Source organism: Mastigoproctus giganteus, chromosome 2 (genome assembly GCF_048544385.1).
Source record: "Mastigoproctus giganteus isolate SK-2022 chromosome 2, ASM4854438v1, whole genome shotgun sequence".
Classification (NCBI taxonomy): Eukaryota; Metazoa; Arthropoda; class Arachnida; order Uropygi; family Thelyphonidae; genus Mastigoproctus; species Mastigoproctus giganteus.
The window spans coordinates 123,557,543-123,580,854 of NC_143576.1; the positions used below are offsets into that span (position 1 = coordinate 123,557,543).

General features: G+C 37.9%; 1 protein-coding gene across 1 annotated transcript in view; it reads right to left on the reverse strand.

The window, feature by feature from the left end:
* Positions 1-967: 967 nt before the first annotated feature.
* The window catches only part of LOC150089540 (abnormal spindle-like microcephaly-associated protein homolog), a 309,620-nt gene continuing 287,275 nt past the window's right edge, over positions 968-23,312 (reverse strand). Inside the window, exons 12-14 of the mRNA XM_090390020.1 lie at positions 18,393-18,615; positions 1,893-2,033; positions 968-1,048 (exon numbers count right to left, since the gene is read on the reverse strand). Coding sequence (XP_090246146.1) covers positions 968-1,048; positions 1,893-2,033; positions 18,393-18,615 — 445 coding nt within the window. The remainder of the gene's footprint in view (positions 1,049-1,892; positions 2,034-18,392; positions 18,616-23,312) is intronic.

Here is a 23,312-nt window from a genome sequence, read left to right on the forward strand (position 1 = left end):
AATCCAATGCACAACATTGGGCCAGACACTGGTTCACCTAAACTTCGCTCTGAAGAAAACAAAAAAATTAAAGTGAGTGTGAACTCACTAAAGCAGCATTTTCAGGTTTCGAAAGTCTTTTTCCTGCTAGATCTTCCTTCACTATCCATAATTAATTCTGTTATAGCATTGGAATTTTTCTTGATGTCATAAATTGTTGAAGTCCCCACATTAAACTCTTTTGAGATTTTTTCTAAATTTTCACCCTTTCTAAATCTATTAATAATTTCTGTTTTTTGTTGAAATGTTAAAACTACATGTTTTTTTTCATATTTTACAAAAATTGGAGAAAAAATTGGAGAAAAATAATAAATCCCACAGTTTAGGGCCGATGTTATTCTCACCGAATCTGGAGCTAAACTAATCTGAAATTTACTCATGGTTTCCGAGAAAACCCAGTAGTCTCTGTGATATTTTTCTAAAGTATATTTCTCAAGGTCACAACCATACAACAATAAAAACAATTCACAGTTTTCAGTTTATTGGAATTTTTGTTTGTACAATCTGTTACAAAAAGATAGTAAACTCGATCTTTCACTTATCATAATCAAAATTCGATTTTCAAATGTGATCACTATAACCAGAGCTTATTGTACTACCATTAATAAAAAAAAAAAAGGAAAAAAAATATCAGCCTTTCAAATTATTCCAGATAACTGATGTTCTGGATAACTGACATTCTACTGTATTTTGATTATTTAGGACCTAATTTTTAAAGTATGATATTGAACCAATGGTTTCAATATCATACTTATCAAGTTTTAGAAGTGCTAAACAGAGTTTTAAAAGGAGTGATACTGTAGCACTTCTGATAACACTGCTCTTCAAAAAATTGATGTAATTTTTTGATGCAGATCCTTAGACAATACCTTCAATATGTGACAGTTTTATTTAGGGATAAAAATTTAATAATAATGAACTAGCCCACTCAGAGCCCAACAGAACCACTAATGAATTCTGAAAAGTTTCTTCTATAGAGGCTAACATTACTTACTCCATTAAAACTGTTCTATTGAAGGAATGGAGAAATAATTTTTACAGACATAAATTGGTGGAGAGATTTCTACAGACTATACAGGGTCATCAAAAAAGGTGTCCGTGATTTCCATTTTAATTATCTTCGGAAATATTTGATTGATTGCTGTGATCGTAGCAGCAAACAGCGTGGTAACTCACTAATTTTTATTTGACACCTCCACAATGACCTTGGCTGCAGTGAGTGTGCACAGAATGACTCCTACATGCACTGCCACAGTCAGTGTCAGTAAGATGGCCACTGCCAGTTTCCTTAAACTGATTAAACCACATATTATAGTCTTGTCTGTTGGCACATCTTGTCTGTAAGTACATCAGTATTGACATTGCACAATTATGACAAATTTAAATTCAGCATACCAACAACACAAACTGTGCTTTTTGTTTCACGGTCACTTACTGAGGCAGTGCACTAGAAGTCATTCTGCAAACACTCAGGGCGCAGCCAAGGTCATTGTTGAGGTATCAAATAAAACTCAGTGAGTTAGCACACTGTTTGCTGCTAAGATCACAGCAATCAGTCAAATATTTAAAAGTGTGTGGGTCGTGGGTTGTGTAAGAGCAACCGATAAAATATTTCCGAAGAATAATTAAAAGGGAAATCATGGACACCTTTTTCGATGACCCTGTACACTGTATTACAAGTCGAAGGACATGGCAGCTTTTATACCATACTAAAATATGATCTGTAAATTGCTCTTTCCTTTTAGTTTGTTTCAATTTAGTTTAACTATATTGAAAAATTTAGTTAACATGATCATGTCATCTAAAATTGTTTACTGATAAGAATCAAGGATTAAGGAATTCAAATCACTCACCTGAATAATGATGGCAGCATTTGTATGAAATTTAGTTAACTTCTGCAGTTTATATTTTTGATAAGCAAATTGAATATGCATTGCACTGAGATGAAAGCGAGCTATAGCTGCAATTAATTTTAAATGCTGTTCTCGAACTACCTGTAGACAAAAATTAAATAAATATGAGAATACAAATTTTCCAGATTTACTAAAAGTACATTTGAATTGCTGCTGACTTGTATGTTTTACTCTATATGGATGGAATTATTTCTTTATGAGAGCAAAAACATTTTCCTATGTTTATTCCATTGAGAACTAATTAATCATACATTGTTAAGTTTACACTTTTTTCATTTTAAATCCTTGCATATTTCTTCAACCTTTTTTTTTTAAACAATATAAAATTATAACATTCATCATGTATGGTATAATATTAAATGCTAGCCACTCAGTGATATAAAATTGAAGCTTAATATGTACTGAGTAATACTGAAAAACACAAGCAAAAAAAAAAAAAAAAAAAAAAAAAGCAGTAATGTTAATGAAATGTTTATTGAAAAACATTGTTGTCTTAACTATATATTGGTAGCCATGTTGTCAACTTCAAAAACTGAAATTGTTAGGGTCAATAAATATTTTTTTTGGGCTACATCTTAATTCTAATTTTAAGGATTACCTCAAATTTGAATTTAATTCTTTTTTTCCCTGATGAGTACTTTTAGCTATTGCCTCTAATGTATAAATCAATATGAAATCTTTTGGGCAAACTGTTTGTCAAAAGGAATTCAGATTAAAATTTAACGAATATCAAAATTTAATTTTGTTTTGGTTAAAGAATTCTAATTAATTCTTAGTTTGGTTATTGTGGGTGTAATTATTTATTACTGTCATTTATTTGTTCTTTTAACTACTATATTATTATTATTAAATTTAGGGATGTCACACTGTTTTACATTTGATACTTTTATTAAAAGATTATAACAGTAACCTCTCATGAGGTACAGAAACAGTAACATGTTGGAATCACAGGTAAGATTATTCAAAGAGGGGAATGCCAGAAGTTTATCAAACTCTAACAGGGAGCCAAGTGATTTTGTATTAACTGACAGCAAAGTGGAGGAGAAATTGTTGAAGTTAAACATAAGGAAGGCACCTGGGGTGGAGAGGATCTATCCAGTTATATTAAAAGAGGCAGCAAAGGAAGTAAGCAAACCATTCGCAATAATTATGAGAGCTTCCTTGGACTCAGGGGAGTTTCCCATGGACTGGAGGTGTGCAAATGAATCACCAATTCACAAGTGGGTTCAAATGGGTTCAACACAAGTAACCATAAACCTGTTAAATTGTGTTCCGGGGAAAATAATGGAGTCACTGGTTATAGAAGCATTGCAGGATCATCTAGACAAGACTGCAGTAATAGTCAATACACAGCATGGGTTTGTTAAAGGGAGTCTTTGTCTGACCAATTTGATTGAATACTATGATGTGGTCACAAAGGAACTGAATGCCAAAAATAATTTTGATATCATATATTTGGATTTCTTGAAAGCTTTTGATACTGTTGCACATGGAAGACTGCTGTACAAATTGGAGCAGTATAGCATTAAGGGTTAGTTGCTACAGTGGATAAAGGAATGGTTGAGTGAGAGATGACAGAGTGGTAATCAATGGACACTGCTCTTCATGGACAAATGTTAGTGGGGTTCCCAAGGGTTCAGTGCTGGGCCCATTGTTGTTTTGTGTATTCATCAATTATAATGATATTCAGTTTAATGTCCAAGTTGGCAGATGATACAAAGTTTGGCAGGGTTGTTAACGACAGTATGTTGCTCCAATTGGAACTAGATAAGTTGGGCAAATGGGCTGAGAAGTGGCAACTGAAGTTTAACATTGACAAATGCAAAGTACTGCATATGGGTAGCAATAACCCAAGAGAAATGTACCAACTGTGTGGTACTACACTAAGAGAAGTGGAAAAGATCTGGGTGTAACTGTGCACAGGTCATGAAGTCTTGTCAATGGTCAGGCCACATCTCGAGTACTGTGTACAGGTCTGGAGGCCTCATTTTAGGACGGATGTAGAGCTGCTAGAACGAGTACAAAGGGCAACAAGATTGGTGAGGGGAATTAAGGGGTGCTCTTCCCAAGAAAGGCTTAAGTTCTGCAAACTTCAGTGCCTGATGAGTTGATCACCTATGAGGTGTATAAGGCTTTAAATGGGTCGAGCAAGCTGAATGATGATGGGAATCTTCCTCTTTCTCAGATTAAGAACCTGAGGGAGCATAGATTCAAATTGAGGAAAAGCAGTTGTAGAATAGATATGCAGAAATTTGCCTTTAGCCAGCGGGTAGTTGATTGGTGGAACAGACCATCACCTTTTGTTGTGGGAGTTGATAGCCTAAATAAATTTAAGGCTGAGCTGGACAGGCATTTGGAACGAATAGAGGGGTGAAATGGGCGGGTTTTTTTTGGCTGATGCTGCATAAGCTTGCATTCTTGCATAGTATGCCCCCACTAATGCTAATACTAAATATTCTAGGATGGATTGTAGAGTGGATGGCTGATGGTTGTCATTAATGGTTATTCTTCAGATTGGTGTAACATTAGAAGTGAGATCCAAAGGATCGGTTCTGCAACTGCTGTTGTTTTTGATTCTCATAAATGACTTCAGTAAAGGGATAAGGGTGTGATGTTGAAATTTGCAGATGGCATTAGTAGAAGCATACAATGCAAGAAAGCAAGCTTATGCAGCATCAGCCAAAAAATAAAAAATTAACCCTCCCATTTCACACCCTACATTCGTTACAAATGCCTGTCCAGCTCAGCCTTAAATTTATTTAGGCTATAACTTCCACAACAAAAGATGGAAGTCTGTTCCACTAATCAACTACCTGCTGGCTAAAGGCAAATTTCCGCACATTATTCTACAACTGTCTTTCCTCAATTTGAATATATGCCCCCCTCCGGTTCTTAATCTAAGCAAGAGGAAGAATCCCATCAGCATTCAGCTTGCTCAACCCATTCAAGGCCTTATACACCTCAATCAGATCATCTCGCAGGTGCCTAATCTCCTGGTGTTGCAGTTTGCAGAACTTTCTTGGTGAGAGCACCTCTTTGTTCCCCTCAACAATCTTGTTGCCCTTCTGTGTACGCTTTCTAACAACTCTACATCCTTCCTAAAATGAGGCCTCCAGACCTGTACACAGTACTCAAGGTGTGGCCTGACCATTGCCTTGTACAACGGGATAATCACCTCCCTGTCCTTTCTAATAAAATTCCTATAGATCATTGACAAGACTCCATGACCTGCCCTGGCAGGTCATGGCACTGCTCAGCAAACTTCACATTTGACTGCACAATTACTCCCCCCCTCCACCCAGTCTTTCACTTTCCACTTCTCTCAGTGTAGTACCACACAGTTGGTATGTTTCTCTTTGGTTATTGATACCCATATGCAGTACTTTGCACTTGTCAATGTTAAACTTCAGTTGCCACTTCTTAGCCCATTTGCCCAACTTATCTACATACAGTTCGAGTAGCATACTGCCTTTACTGTCGTTAACAACACTGCAATGTATCATCTACACTACAAACTTTGACATTAAACCTGATATACCTTCATCAATATCATTGATGAATGCACAGAACAACAATGGGACCAACACCGAACCCTGGGGATGTTTATTTATTTGGTTTTTAGGAGCATTAGCAACTAAGGCCATATTGCTCAGGGGATATGCGGTGGTCATTCCCTGACCTCTCTGCATCCTCCCTATTTGGTGATCATGGGCTTGAACTCCGGTCTAATCAAGAAGCGTGTGCCACACACTGCTGCTCCTGCCCACCTGGCTACAGAGGCACTCAAACCCTGGGGAACTCTAGTGGAGTTCCCCAGGGTTCTAATAACATTTGTTCGCAAAGAGCAGAGTCCATTGATTACCACTCTGTCGTCTCCCACTCAACCATCCCTTTATCCATTGTAGCAACTAACCCTTAATGCCATACCTCGCCAATTTATACAGCAGTCTTCCATGTGCAACAGTATCAAAAGCTTTCCTGAATCCAAGTATATGATATCAAAATTATTTTTAACATTCAGTTCCTTTGTGACCACATCATACTATCCAATCAAATTGTTCAGACAAGACCTCCCTTTAACAAACCCATGCTGTGTCTTAACTATTACTGCAGTCTTGTCTAGATGATCCTGCAATGCTTCTTTAACCAAGAACTCCATTGTTTTCCCCGAACACAAATTAAACTAACAGGTCTATAGTTACTTGTGTCACCTTTTGAAACCCCAGACCATGGGGACCTCCCCTGAGTTCAAGGAAGCTCTCATAATTATGGCTAAGGGTTTGCTTACTTCGTTTGCTGTCTCTTAATATAACTGGATAGATCCCGTCCACCAGGTGCCTGCCTTATGTTTAACTTCAAAAATTTCTCTTTGACTTTGCTCTCAGTTATTACAAAATCACTGAGCTCCCTGTTAGAATTTGATAAACTTCTGGCATTCCCCTCATTGAATAACTCCTCATGTGTGAATGTAGATGCAAAATACTCATTCAGTTTATCAGCTACCTGAGCATGATCATCAATAACCCATCTATGTTAAGTAGTCCAATCTGATTCATCCCCTTCCTTCTAGAGTTTACATAAGTAAAGAACGCTTTGCTGTTTTTCTTTGCATCCTTTGCCAAAGATTTCTTGTAATCTACCTTTGCCTGCCTAACCTCCTTTGTGACTTGATTACAGAAAAGCTTATATCTGCCCTAGGCTTCTGTGTCACCTGATAATTTATATGCATCCCATACATTTTTCTTCTCACATCCATTTAAGCCTGAACATTGAACAGTATTTCTTAGTTGGAATGAAAAGCCTAGTAGCCTCCAAGATTAAGTCCCTGAAGGCCCATTTAGAATTCAATGTTGGTAACATCATCAGTTGATCCCACTGTATAGAATTTAAAAACTGAGTCCCCTATAGTCACCTTTACAAAAGCAAAAGCCCTTCCCTTCAGCCTCGATGGTATTTATATCTTTAAGTAATTCCCATATCAGTACATTTTGATCACTGTCACAGTGGTTCCTTTATATGCAAATTCTTAATGCATGAATAATCACTGCTGATAATCAGATCAGGAGTATTACTCCCTGTGGTTGCCTCTCAAACATGCTGCTGTAGAAAACAGTCATCTAATAAATCCAAAAAAGTTTTGCTAGTGTGGTGGGCAAGTGACCAATGCACAAGTTCCAGTCGATATCTGGAAAGTTAAAATCTCCCATTATAAGACATTCTGATTTACTGGCCCATTCTGTTTCTCTGCACAATTGCTCATTATACTGATCAGATTCATTAGGCCTATAACACATACCTACTCTCATTTTTCCTTTCCCAGTGCTTATGTCACACCAGACTCAACATTGCATTGTCCACTAACATCAATTGGATGCACTTCCTTAGATTTTACATGTTTCTTAACTAACAGCATAACCCCTCCTCCCTACCTGTCTTGTCTATCCTTTCTGTACACATTGTACTCCCCAAATTCCAATTCTCCACTGCTTATGCCTGTGTGACACCATGTCTCTGATATCCCAACAATATCTGCCTTTGATGTCTTGACTAGCACTTCAAGCTCATCAAATTTATTAACTATACTCCTAGCATTGGTGTCCATGCAAGTATACTTGCACCTATTTCTACTCTTAGTTACCCTAACACAGCCCATGGATTTATTCCACTATGACTCCCAACATTTCTAGAAATCTTCATTGCCTTGCTTTCCATGCTGCTACTCATTCTAATTGAAGAAGTGCAAGAATCACTTTTGCCTCTGCCTGCAGCCACTGTTAACCTTTTAGTTTGCCTCTGCCTGTGGCCACTGTTAACCTTTTAGTCTGTGTATTCCCCCAAGCTAGCAGTTTTCCGACTCACTTAACACTGCCTCGATAGCAGCAGCAAATATTTTTGCTGCTTTCTATTTAACCTTTTAAAGCAATCTCTTTAGAAGCAATCTCTCCTGTCAACAAGCACAGACAAGGCTGAAAAAAATTCTACCCCTTGAGCCTTGCACAATATGAAAGTCATGAAAGTGGTTAATGATCAGTGCCAAGCAGTGTTCTTACAGGATGATTTGGATCGGCATAATCAATGATCAGAAAAGTGGCAGCTATGTTTAATGCAGCGAATTGCAAACAAGGTTGTACACTTGGGGAAAAGAAACACCAAAATAACTTATACATGTGGCAGCACTGAATTAAAAACAATAGAGGAAGAAAAGGATTTGGGAGCTGCAATACAGTTGGACAAAGTTCTCTGAGCTGGTGCACTATGGCCACAGATGCCAATTCACCTAATAAATCCCCAAACAAACAAGTTCTTTGAACAGTGTAAACAGTTAACAAAAGAAGGCCCATGGTATCTAAAAGGGATTTATTAAATATTTCCTTCATCAGATAGAGAGGTGAAATCCTACTGTATAAGGCAATTGTAAGATTGCACTTGGAATACCATGTGCAAGTATAGAAATCATACCTGAAAAAAGACTAAGCCTCTTGAAAGGGCCCAAAGATGGGCAACATAGTTGGTGAGATTGGAAAAAAGGGCAAAATACTTCATATATGTGGGCTATAGTTTGGTAATAAGGCTTTAGAAGGGATCTGACCTGTAAGGCTATGAGAAGGGATAGTAAAATGAATTAAGGTGAAAGTGAAATATTTGCTGTTACAAATGATTCCACAATTAGGGACTATAAATTCAAATTATGGTACAAGAAATTTAGACTGGAGGGTAGGGAGTTTTTTAGCCAGTGAGTTAATTACTGGAATAAGTTACTTTCATGGATAGTTGAGGCTGACAACTTGGGGAAACTCACACAGCAACTGGACAGTTACCTATGTGAGGAGGGAAACACATAGGGTATTTCTTTTCTTTACAGATATGTTTTTTATTATTTATTTTTATTTATTTCATTATTATCTTTTCTTTTTTGCTCACTGCAGCAAAATCTGTCAACTTTCTTACACTATATGATTAATACTAATAACTATTATTTTTTAAAATGTTATTTCAATTTCCTTTATTATTATTATTGAATTGAAGATTTGTACAGTTTATCCGAGCGCATTCACCCTTTTCTCACAACAAGTTTGTTATTGATATAACTGCTGTTTTATCCTCCCACGTGGAATAGTTATGTTTCCAACCATTATTTACCGAGTTTTACATCTTAGGTACAGTTCAAGCCTTCATTACACAGTTCCTACTTTTGTTCCCTCTCCCCTCCTGATTCTAGAGAAGAGATTTTAGAGTTACAGACTGTAATAGATAACGATCCAAAAATCAAACTTAAAAGGATGTGAGACAATTTAAGGATCAATTTACTAGAGAACTGGATAAAATTAGAAGGCAATCTGAGATTATCTTATATTAAAAAGCCTAAATCAATTGCAAACCATTCTGAACTCTTTTTTTTTTTTTTTTTTTTTGTCTAGAATCTCAAGACAATTTTCCACAGAATCCTTAATTGAAAAGAAAACAAACCACTACTTTGTTATATTTTTATATTTGGTAAAGCTCATCATTACAGCTCCAGTTGCCATGTTGTTAAGAAAACTGATTTGAATTAAGATCTTTTCTGAGGAATCAGCAAGTTTGTTAAGCAGGAAATTTGAATTCTATCCAATTTAAGGATACTATGGAGGAAAACTCTGAACTTGCAAGAAAAGAAATAATGCATCTTAGTGCCATTATCAAACAAGCCTCTAGCTGTGAAGGGAGAGATATTACCATAGCTGCAATGTTGTAAAAAAAAAAAAAAAGTGTCCTGACTGAAGTAGACAACAAAACTCTTTTAGGTTTTGGGTTAACATTATTCCTTTGTTATAAAGAATTTTTGTGTAAATTGGATAAGCAACTTGTTAATAATTTGGGGAGTGTCCTAAAGACTCCTGCTGAAGTGATAAGATATGGTGCATAAGATATGCTGCACATACTCCGTTTCCTGTATATCAGCACCGGAAGTGGCATGGGCTGTACGACCTTAAAACGCTTATCCCTATACAGGATAACAGTCTCAAATATTACATTAATCCTACAACCCTTATCCTTATTCAAGCTATGATCGCCCAAGGAACAAATCCTTAGGCTCTCCATCCACTTCCAGTTACCATCTACCTTATCTGTAATTCAGCTCCTTCGGCTGTTATACCATGCCCAGTTTCCCAGGCATGTTCCACCATGGCTGACCCTGAGACATTAGCCAACCTAATTGCCCTACTATACTCCCCCAGTCTATTGCGTAATCTGCACTTAATCTCACCTACGTAACATTCCCCACAATCCGGACACTGAATTTTGTAAACAACCCCACTGTTGTCAACTCCCACAACAGGGTCTTTAACCGCCGCCATCAACCTGCACAGTTTCCGACATGGAAGCTGAACACAATGTAATTGGTACAAGATGTGGTATATTGGCTGTGAAATGCCTGGATAGTAGGGAATGTACGGGGTGTGTGTGTGTGTGTGTGTACTGTGTCGGGGTGGTTCCCAGGCATATGCCCATCTCTACCTAATTCTTTAAATAAAACAGATAACTGTAAAGTGGGCCTGAAACATAGCTAAGAAATTGAATATTCAAAACAAGAGCATTTTTAGATATAAATTACACTAATTATATCTAAAGAAAAAGTCAAATTTTGTATAGGAAAGGTTAAACTTGTATTAAAGAAATGTTTATGAACTTAGTATGTTGTTTATGTCAGGTCACTCTGCCATCAGGAAACAGCTGATATCTTCAGCTGTAGGCTGATGCCCGACCCTGGGCACGTGGAGCCGGACCTGTCTCTACTATTGTATACTGAAGTGCAAGGCACTAACCTACACCCAACAGAGGAAGTGCAATACTGTTGGGTGCCAACATCCCTGGTCTCAGGCCGCCCAAACCCGAGAACCAAGGAAAAAAAAAAAAAAAACCACCGTAGTGGTACATGTTCAGGAGCCACAGACCGGACAAATAGCTTCCCAGACTGAAGCACCCGAACCCAGATGCAATCATGCATGATTCACATATGCTGCCAACTCTAGATCTGAAAAGTTCCTTATGATTGTTCTTCTGGCAAACACAGCAGCAGCAAATCTCTGCAGAGCCCGGAAGCTAGATGCATCTTGTAAAAGGATCTCCACGTTATCCTCAGTAAAGGGAGAAACCTCGTCGAAAAGTCGACGACGCTCTGATCCATAAAAAGGACAAACAAACAACACGTGCGTCCAAGTTTCTGCATCACCACAAGAACACCACGGATCAGGCTCCAATCCTTTTGAAAATAGTTTGTCACGAAAAGATCCGTGTCCGATCAATATATAACTTGTAAACATCGTAGGACAAAACCAAGAAGACACTGTCTTTGACATAGCAAAATCCGCCGCTGGAATAATTCTTCTTGTTGTCTCGCCAAATGCAGAAGAGCTCCATCGAATCCTCCACATGGCAATGAGGGAGTTCCAAATTCTGACTTTTTCCTCTTTAATGTTGGCAGTCAGGTCAATAGAGATGCCCAGGCACTGAGCCGAAATTCCTTTTCTTAGTGCATATAACATACCACGGTACAATACATATAAATCAACTGGAAGAGCACCTGCGATCACCTGCAGTGCAACCGTCGAGACAGTCCGAGGAGCATACAGCAATGCTAACAACATAGATCTCTGCAGCGACATAAGTTGATTTTTAATTTTGACCTTGATCACAGCATTCATCCAAACTCCCGCAGCATATGCGACAATCGGCAAGAAAATGGTCTTGTAGTATAATAGCATCGTGCGTTTATTAAGACCCCACTCTTTCCTGGAAATACGCATCACGAAAGAAGTAAATTTCTTTAGTTTATCCCTCAAATGTGACACGTGCAGATGAAAACCCAGCCGGTCATCCAAAATCAAACCCAAATGCTTAATACTAGACACAAAAGGAACCTGCCTTCCATTCAACAGTACTCTGGGCGGGCGCTTGTAATCAAAGTGCTTTTTAAAAACCATCATCCTGGTTTTCTTAGATGAGATCTTTAATTTGTTCAACACAGCCCACTCTGAGAGATTGTTCAAAATTTCCTGAATTTTCAGCTCCAATATGGCTCTAGAATCCCCAGCAACTCCCAGAACCAAGTCATCCGCATAAGCCACCTGCAAACACTGAGGAACCTGCAATCTGTTTAGCCATTGATCAAGAACCGAGTTCCAGAATATCGGCCCAAGGACAGAACCCTGTGGACATCCCCTGTTAACATACTTATCAAACATAAGGTGTTTTGCACAAACTCTCACAAGCCGATCACTGAAGTAAGAACGGATAACTCCATAAATATATCTATCACAACCAGAATCCCTCAGAGACACCAGCACACTCTCCCACCAAACAGAGTCAAAAGCACCTTCAAAATCAACAAAAACAGCCAGTACATACTTCTCAGGAGAAGAATTTATGTAGTTAATTAATACTAGAATTGCTTCCTCTGTTGAATGACCCTTTTTGAAGCCAAACTGAGAATCCGACACCATGTGACCCTCCGTTAAGCCTCCAACGATTCGAGGGACCAACAGTCTTTCAAATAATTTCCCAAGATTTGCCAACAAAGAGATGGGTCTATATGCCCGAGGATCAGCCTTAGGTTTCCCAGGCTTGTGAAGGATCTTGAGCAGTGCTATCTTCCAGGATCTCGGGAAGGTCATCTCGAGAAAGCATTTATTGTACATTTGTAATAATATTTGTGGACAATTATCAAAGAACTTAATTATCATTTTATTTTCAATCAAATCCAAACCCGGGCATTTTTTAACACTTAACTTAGCAATAGCAGCTTCAAGCTCTGACAAGGAAAAAAGAGTTGCCTCCGCTGGGCCCTCGTACATGACATTATCCATACGTATTCTGGATTGTTCCTGCGTATCCAATTCAGTCTGATCCTCGGGGAAAAGATTCTTAATTATTTGTTCCACAGTATCATACCAATTATCAGTCTCCTCTCCCTCAGACACAACAGTATTATAAATGTCTCCGTGCATAAGCTTGTTTCGGGAGATCTTGTAGATCAGTCCCCAAGGATCCGAATTGCCTACCTCCCGAACCATACTCTGCCAGCAATCAATTTTTGCTCGAGCAATTTCCTTGTGGTACTCACGACGCAGTGATTTATAGTTATCCTGAAATTGCTGTACATCCCGGTCCGACAAATGCCTATTACGCTGCAACTCTTTCCTAGCTTTAAACACCTGAGATCGTCTTGTCGACAACTCCCGAGACCACCAAGGAACTGGAGTCACTTTAAGTTGCTTCCGTGTAGTACTCTGTATCATTGCTTGATATAAGTGATACTCTACATGGGCCACAAATTCCTGTGCATTAAAATTATTCAAAGTAGATGTGTTACGGTCACTGTATATTGATTTGAGATAATTGCCAAACTTATCCCACTTCATTTTTTCCATTGAGAATCTTCTCAAATTCCCAATACTAGACTTCTCCTGCACAGGTTCTGGCGCAATATAGAAGGAAATAGCATTATGATCACTGTTCACCAAACCTGGGCTCACATCCCAGTGAAGAATCCGTCCCTCATAAGCCGATGAAACAATGGTCACATCAATGTTCGACTCGCCGTTACAGGTAGAAAAGGTAAACGGCTTACCTGGTAAATTCTGGACACTCAGATTATACAACAAAATCAAATCCTCCAAAAGAGACCCACGAACATCAAGAACCCCACTATACCAAAAATGAGATTTAGCGTTAAGGTCAGCCGCCAAAACCAATCCTCGCCCAGCATACCTCGAGCAGATTCTATCTATGTGATGCAATAAGATCTGGAAATTTTCCGCAGGAGAACAGTATGCCGAAACCAAACAAAAGGAGAAGTTCATCAGTGACACAGAGACACACACACACACACCCCCCCCCCCTTCCCTCTGAGTACCACGTCCACAACAACCTTCAATCATGTTCTGGGGGTATCCACATCTCATAAGGTCGGCCATGACCCGTTTGATTTCTCTCTCCCTATCCTCCGAGGCAGACCATTGCAACCAAGCACTGCTCATTAAAGCCCTAATCACACTCTTCTTATGACTTCCAGTCTGGGCAGAACCAAAATGAGTATACTGGGCCCGGCACATCTCCTTCCTAAACACTCTTGTTTTTAATTGTCGGCCCACCCTATAAATCCAGACATCCAAAAGTGGCAGAGCCCCCCCCCCCCCCGCTCGACCTCAGAGGTAAACTTTATAAAGGGGGAGCCACTATTAAGCCAATTGAGAACCTCTGGCCCACGTCTCCAACATAGTATAGCTAATGTATCATCCACATACCTCTTCCACGCCTGCAGGAGTAGCGGACCAGAGGAACTCAACATCCTATCCTCAAATTCTTCCATTGCTAAATTAGCAATGACTGCACTAATAAGTGAAGAACCCATAGCAACACCCCGGATCTGCTGAGAGATCACACCTGCAAATATCATAGTGGTGCCGGACAAACACAAGCTAACACCTTCACATGTCCTGTACACTCAAATTCGTCCTATCTCTCAAGGTATTATCGCCCTCCAAGGCTGTTCGGACACAATCCAAAGCATGATCCACCGGAATGCACGTGAATAACGACACCACATCAAATGATATCAAAATTTCTTCTTCAATGTTCTGATCCTGGGCAAACCGTATAAATTCCTGACTATTCTTCGCTGTCCAGCCAGTCCGGCCTATAACAGGAGAAACCAAACCTGGCAAAAATCTGGAAAGAGTGTGCGTTGGGCTGCCCACAAACGATACAATCGGCCTCAATCGTACACTAACTTATGCACTTTAGGTAAACCATAGAATCTGGGTAATTTACAACCCAACGCACGTAACCTCAAAGAAACTTCCTCAGATATCCTTCTTTGTGAAGCACATATCATGAGTTGAGAAAAATTCTATCCCATGGCCAAACTGACTGAAAAGGTTCTCATCATGTTCTCCCTCCTAAGGATATTATCCATTTTTTCTTGTAATATCTCCAGTTTAGTCCTAAATACAGATTTCAAAGATATTGCTCAAACCCTGGAAGAATTAAATGACAATCAGAGTTATCAATGGAATTGTAAAACAGCACAGTGAAGAAACTGGATGTAAAAGTTGATATTAGTAAATGGAATGAGAACATTCAAACCAAATAGTTTGGAGACCTGGTAATGCTAAGCATCTAGGAAAGAAATACCTTGAAGATTAAATGCACATTAGATAAAGAGGACCATTCGGGGTTACTCTAAGATTACCTAATCACACTTTGTATAAAACTAGTTGGTTATTCATACAATGAACAAGCAGAACATGAAGTTTAAAATTGACCAACCCAACAAATGCAAGGTACTGCAAGTAGATAACAGTAATCCCAGATTAATGTACCATCTGTGGTACTACATTCAGGATAGTGGAAAATGAAAAAGACCTGGGGGTATCTGTGCAGCAAGAGGAAGAATGAATTGAACAAGTCCATTGCTGATGGCATTCTTCCTCTTTCTCAGATGACACACGAAGGGGCTTAAATTCAAATTGAGAATGGATGGTTGCAGGACAGATGTGTGGACATTTCTGTTTTCAGCTTGTGGTAAGTTAATTGTTGGAACAAACTTCCACCTGTTGTTGTTGTGGAAATGAATAGTTTGAATAAATTCAAGGAAGAGTTAGGCAAACTGTTGGAGAAAATGAACGGATGATGTAGAAAGGTTCTTTTTCTTCTAATGTTTAATTTGTACTTGCTTTTTTGCATTCTGAATTCTGTTTTTGAATGCATGGTCAAGGCTCTGGTTTATTTGAATCCCTTTGTTTTGATTTATGTTGTTTTCTACTACCCTAATAACTGTTTCTCCATATAATCTCCAATTATTGAATCTATCTGTTGTTAAAAAATAGAGTTTGGGAAAACTTCTAACTGTGCTCTTCTGTCTGTGAGTGGAAAGCAGATCTGATTTTGTTATTCTGCTATTGGCTACATCCAATTTCTATTCTTTAACTCTAATGAACAATCTCCGTTACTCAGGATACTGTCGGCAATATTATAATCCCCACATTGCAGTTCATAAATGGGAGCTTTGGTCACAAAACTCCTAGATTTGGGAGTAAATGGGAAGGGATTTTAAATGTTTTTGTTCTGAAATCTGGTTATCACTCTTCTGGTAATTGCTGCTATTTGTTCACTTACTGAGAAGTGCATATGGAATATATATGGCTTGAACATTGTTCCTATCTTGAGATGGGAGTGGGCGAGAGAATTGGGATTATTGAATTTTATTTTTGATGGTCCCGATTATGAGGCTGCTAGGGTACCCATTATATCTAGAGGTTTGATAAATGTCTTTCATTTCATTCTGGAGGGTCTAACCTGTAAAACGTTAACCTTAAAAATGAACCCTTTTAAAATGCCTCATTGTCAATATACTACCTCAGTATGATGGGGCATCAGATTTGTAGTGCTTGTTCTTCTGATATATCTTCTGCTATTCCAGTTCTGAAGTTTTATGAATATATTTGTCTAGAAATTTAAGTTTTGCCCAGCTATCAGGGTCCGTATGCTCTGATGTTTCTGTCAAGGTGGAGAGGGGAAATCCACGTTAAGAGAGCTAACAAAGAAATGGCAGAGGATTGTCTTCGCCTCCTCTCATGGGATATTTGTAAATATGTGGTTCACATCAAAGGAGACGAGCACATCACTGGAGATGACCTGAATGTTTTTGTAATTGTTTCAAGAAGTAAATTTTTTTGGTTGGTGGCAGGGGGGGGGAGCTGGGATAATGATCCTAATTAACTATTTTGCTCTTTTTGGCCAGGTTGGTTCTTATCACTAACTACTGATCTGACCAGATAATTTTCTTTATTACCCTTTATATTTCTGAATAGTGCTGCACTTTCAGGATTCTCTGCAAGAAGTTTTTTGTACATTGTCTTGTCTATTTAATTTTGATTTAGTAGTGCTTTTGTTTTGTTTTAATTTTTTGTGATCGAATTTGTCTGTGCTCTAATTTTCTGATACATGTCTTTGCCTTCTAGAAGTTGAAGAATTATGATACTGCAATTGTGGTATTAATTATTACTATTGCATTACCCTTATCTGCTTTTAAGATATGTATTTCTTTGTTGTTTTTCTGTGATGACCAAAAGCTGCTGTGTGTTTTGTTCATAGATAGCTCTGTGTAAAGCTTGCATCCCCTCTAAGTTTGCTATGTAAATTTAGGTCTGTAACATTCTGGATACTGGTGTTGAACTGAGCTAGGAAATCTAAGTATGGAATTTGTAGAGTTTGTAATTCTAATTTGGTTCAATTTCTGTTACTTAAGTTAATTATGTTTGGGAATGGTTTCTTGAGGGGTGGAAGGACAGAAACTGCAGATTAAGATATTTTGGAGACTATCCCATCTGACTGCTATTTCTGGATGAATGATCCCTATAAAGATGGTGAAGTTTCTACTTTGGTGGATGCCTGTGGAGTGACTTGACTGTACTGAATGGTTTGTTATTTGTGTTTTTTTTTTTTTTTTTTTTTAGGAGCATTAGCAACTAAGGCCATATTGCTCCGGGATATGCGGTGGTCATTCCCTGACCTTTCTGCATCCTCTGTATTTGGTGGTGACGGGCTCGAACTTCTGTCTAATCAAGAAGCGTGTGCTACGCACTGCTACTCCTTCCCACCTGGCTACGGAGGCACCTTGTACTGGATGGATGGGCCTTTAAAACTGTTGGAGGTTCTTCTACTCTGGTGGTGGCTATGGAGTCAATTTGATACCCTGAGTTAATGGTTCTTTTGAGACTTGTGGCTGGATGTTGGGGAGTGGAGTTTTCCTGGGATTTGCTTGATGCAGCTTGGGCTATGTATTGGTGTGGTAATTTCTCTCTAGGTCCTCATTGAGCTTACCATTTATTCTGGTGTTTTTTGTTTTTTTTGTGTGTGTGCAAGCAATTATCTGATGAAATTGAAGTCTGGAGTGCTGAGTTGGTTTCTTTGCATTTCCTGAAGTTCCCTTAACTTTCTGCTCAGAAAACTGATGTGGTTTTGTTATAAGTAATGACTGCTGTGAGTAACTTACAGTTAGCACCTGTAAGCTACACACAGAGGAGAAAACATTTGTAAAATGTATACATTGTTAGGCTATATTAGTAATAAATAGTCTAAACCCTACACAGGTGCTTTCATTTCATGTAATTTGATCAAGGTAACCTGTGTAACATGCCATTTAAACATTATATTACTCCAAAAAAAAAAAAAAAAAGTTACATAAAAATGGCTAATATAAATGTGCTTTAAAAACAACCAGCTTGATCCAGAACTGACAGTACTAATATTTTTTCCCTTTGGTCAAATCTGTAAGAAAACAGAGGAACATATTCAAAACATGGCACAAAACACACATATACAAAAATAATGATTATATAATTAAATTTAGTACCATTACTATATAAAGTCAGCACATGCTTTTAAACTTATACATACCTTTTCCTTTTTGATACATTGATAATTACGAAAAGCTTTTTGAATTACTACAACTGATTTCTGCTGTTTTTTTATCCTTGAAAACTGTGCACGAATAAGAAATCCTCTAATGTGAGCTTGAAAATGAATCCACTGATAACTCCATTTGTACAATTTTTTAGTCTGTAAAATGCATTTATACCATCTTTGTATCTGGATGGCAGAACTTCTCATTTCAAGATATCTAAGGAAGGAAAAAGAAAATAGTTTGTTATTGAAAATTTATGTTTCTTAAAAAAAAAAAAAAAAGTGATGAAATTCAATTAAATTGGAAAGAAGACAACAGTTTTCTATATGATTATACCAATACATACCTATATGATGAAGCCCTATTTCTCCTCTGGTTATTAACTTTATGGAGCATTAGCATCTTAGTCCATATGCTCCAGTTTGTCGTATGTCACGTCTGCTTTTTTGTGGGCCAATTTGCATTTTATAAACCATAATTTACAAGTCAGAAATTTCTTTTGGATAATCCTATATCATCTCAAAATATTAGCCTTGTAATTGTAATAAAGGTTTCAAATTTACTAGAGTGCAATCCACTCCGCTATACAAGATATAGTAATATATATTTTTTATATAACAAGCAAAGTGTTTTCTTGGATCGGCAAAAGAAGAGCCATTTAACAGTTAAACAAATACTGCAAGATAACAATATATAACAACAATCTAGTTATATTAAAATTAAAGAAACAGGGATTAGAAAATGTTTGTCAGATACACAAAAATTTGGTCACAACTTCAGTACAGAAAACGCACAGATACCAGTATCATCCTATGCTTTAATTCTAATTACTCAAGTAGCAGCAAAGGCTGTTGTTATTTAAGGGTTTTAAGAAAGGGCACAAAAGACCAAGATGCATTTTTCCAGGTTTTTTTTTTTTTTTTTTTAAGCAAATCAATTATTTTCAGATTCATTTGTCAAATCAGATTTACCGAATGAAATTAAACAGTTCGTGTAGATTTGCAGAGTTATCTAATATCTGTTGAAAGGTAAGTTGATTCTGATTGTTGCATAGACTTTGGGAGCAAAGTAATTTGGAATTTCTGAAGCGTGGCCATACCAAAAGGATGTGTTTTACTGTAAGATGAACTTGGCATTGAAAACATAGAGAGGGGGATTCTCATTAGCTAGTAGGTGATAATTTGTAAGATGAGTGTAGCCAATTTGTAGTTTGGCAAGCATTACTTCTTCTCTGATGATTGAGTTCCATATTTGTGGATTCGGTTTTATTTTCTGGAGTTTGTTATTGGTTTGATTTCTCTATATCTGGCCCCATTCATCGTCACTTGCTCTAATAATAAATGGCCTAAAATCAGTGTATGGTACTATACTTGTTTTGTTCGGCAGTTGTGATGCTGACTTGGCTGCATTTGTCTGCTTTTTCATTGCCTTTTATTCCAGTGTCCTGGGATCCAGAAAAGAGTTATTTCAGTGTTTTTTTTTGACAGCGGTTGATAAGAAGGCCAATTTCTTGTAGAAGAGAATAATGAGAATGTTGTTTACCCTGTATGACTGAGATGGCACTGAGTGAATCAGATTATACTGGGACAGAACGAGACGACTGTTGACATATTTCACTTAATGCAAGCTATATAGCATACAGGTCTGCAGAAAGTATGCCGCACTCAACTGGAAGGGATTTTGAGATTACATGTGAAGGGAATAACAGCTGCTGCACCTACATGTGAGTAGGACTTAGAGCCATCCATATAGACTATGAGCTTCCGAAGTATAGTTGGCATGTGACTGTCAGATGTTAAGATGTCAGATGGTATTTTTTGACCACTGAACGAAGTACAGTAGAGCATCACTTATCCGGAATAATTGATGTCAGCCTTCTTCTGGATAGCCAAATTTTCCAGATAATTGAATGTAAGGCAAGATTAAATAAATTTAATCTTACCTTACGATTAAATTAAATAATTAAGATTTAAATTAAATAATTAATTAAATAAAAAAAATTATAAACTAATCTTGGAAAACAGAAACATCCATCCAGGGATTTTTTATACAAAACGGGAAAATTAGAAAGATTTTTAAATGCTCTCGGATTTTTCGAGTTGCCGATAACAAGCACTGGCAATCTGTGTCCCTCAGTAGCATTTGCACACATAGCAATTGTAACTTGTTCTTTTCTTGTCTTAAAACCTGGTGCAGGTATTTTTCTTTTAGTGGCTAGGGTTTTTCTCGGTATTGCTTTCCATAATAAGCCCAGCTAATCAACAAAAAAGAAAACGTTTATAAATGTTTTGTTTTTTGTAATTTGCTATAACTGAAGCAAACTTAAAGGACACCACTGCCAATTTGTCTGCATAAAGTTTCTTGCCTTGAATATCTAGTTGACGTATACCATGTCTCAATTTAAAGTTTTTCAGTCAACCTGTGCGCTGGTTCACCTAAACTTCACTTCTGAAGGAACCACAAATAAAGTGCACTATCTAAAGCAGCATTTTCAGGTTTCGGCATAGTCTTTTTCTTGCTAGATCCTCCTTCACTATACATAATTGACATAAAAAGTCTGTTATAGCGCATTGGAAATCTTCTTGATGTCGTTTGGTTTTTAGGAGCATTAGCAACTAAGGCCATATTGCTCCGGGATATGCGGTGGTCATTCCCTGACCTTTCCGCATCCTTTGTATTTGGTGGTGGTGACGGGTTCGAACCCCGGTCTAATCAAGAAGTGTGTGCTAACACAACAACAAGATGGAGAGCTTCTTATTTTGGCAGTGTATTGGCGGAGTAGACATTGCCTTCTAAGATAAGTGAAGGGTGATATGACTCAATGTATAAACTCTATACTAGCAAGGCTCTATAGGCACCTATTGCAGACTGAAGGGTACTGTGTTGGATGGTGTTCAGAGACCGCAAGATGCTGGTTTTAGCAGAAGCATATACTATAGCTCCATAATCTAATCGTGACCGCATTGCTTGTTCCTCTTTTTCAGCATGACACGTTCAGCAGAGTCCAAGAAGGGCATCACACACCATTTTATTGTCGGCGATTCAGTCTGTTTACAACATATAATAGTGTAAACATGTTATCAGGCTTTTATACACATTCAAGTGAAAAAAGGCTATGTTCCACTTTTTGGCGATTTTCACTTTACGCCGGGGGGTCTGCAGTCTTATGGAATCTGTCATCGGTATTTCTCTGCCTTTCAGTTTTAAAGGAGGTTCTAGATGAAGTGATCACAATTTACAGAAATGTACTTGTTTTCCCATCAGTTAATTGATAGCCATTACATTTTGTCCAAGTTTCAATTTTGGTTATTGCTATCTGCAGTTGTCTTTCAATGGTAGCCATGTTCAATGATTGACAGTAAATAGCAAGATTGTCTGCATATATATATATATATATATATAAGTTTTCACCATAGTTGGGATGTCTCAAGTAATGTCACTGGTATGTAATAAAAAAAGTGTGGCACTTAAAATAAATCCTTGAGGTACTCCTCTTTCATGCGTGTGAATTTTGGACAGCTCATTCTGGAATCTTACTTGAAAGGTTATGAGATGGAGAAAATTCTGAGTGAATCGCCGCAGGTTACCTCTCAGTCCAAGTTTGTGTGTGTCTTGGAGGATTCCATATCTTCAGGTTGTGTCGAATGCTTTGGTAATATCAAAAGTTATTACCATGTGCTGTTTTTTGACAAAAGCATTTCGAATGCGAGCTTCAACTTTAATGTGGACATCAGTTGTAGACCTGTTACGGCGGAAACCAAATTGGTGGCATGGTATAGAACCTTGATCTTCAATAATCCAGAAAAGTCTACTCCTGTGAACCATCTTTTCTAGTATCTTTCCTAAACAGCTGTTCAAAGATACAGGACAATAACTACTGGGGGGGGGGAAGCATTTTTTTCTGGTTACCACTATTGACTGATGCCATGTATCAGGGTAAACGTTCTCCTCAAAGATTCTGCTGTAAAATTTCAGTAGTGTAGATTTTGAGGGAGTTGAGATGGCAAAGCATTTTGTAGAAAATGCTATGTTACCTTGTCCATCTCCAAGAATTCTGGAGAGCTTCATTCAGAATGGCAGGTTACAGGAATAAGATTGGCTTGTAACAAAGTTAATTTTATATTTTTCCACAGACATTTTTTTGTATCTAAATGAGTCTTCATAAGACTAAGAGGATGAAGTACCAACAAATGTTTCAGCTAGTGCCTCTGCAATATCAGTTGGAGAAGAAATAACCTTTCCAGGACAGGATTGGGGCCTTGGTTTGTTGACACTTTCCACTGAGGATACAGATCTTTCTCCAGATTATTCTGGGGTCAGTATTTCTGTAGATGGTAGAAGTGAATCGAATCCACGCATTCTGCTTTGCTTTTCTATGAATTCAACGAGCTTCAGGCTTTCAGTCTTCTACAATTTATAAGGTTCTGCGTTGTAGCATTTTGACAAAAAATGTTACAACCTTGTCCATTAACCATTATATCTTTGTTTGGTAATATTTGATTTCGGTATTGTGCTGGTGGCAGCTCCAAGCAGTTCTATTATATGCATAGTGGCATTATTAACAGACGCAGTAAGGATCAAGTGGCTATCAAATTGAATTGTATTAGAAAACTTTTCCCAGTTTTTTTGGCGAAAATTCCATGTAATTCATTGTTTGGAAGCAGTTTGTATATGTCTGTATTTTGCAAATTATAGGTAAGTGATCACTGTTGTGAAGGTCAGTTAATACTGTCCACTCAAGGCTAGGATAAATGGACGAGGAACATATGGACAGGTCTAGCATAGATCTTGATCCTGTTGTTTGTTGTCTGGTTTTTAGGAGCATTAGCAACTTAGGTCATATTGCTCCGGGGATATGCGGTGGTCATTCCCTGACCTTTCCGCATCCTCCGTATTTGGTGTTCACGGGCTCG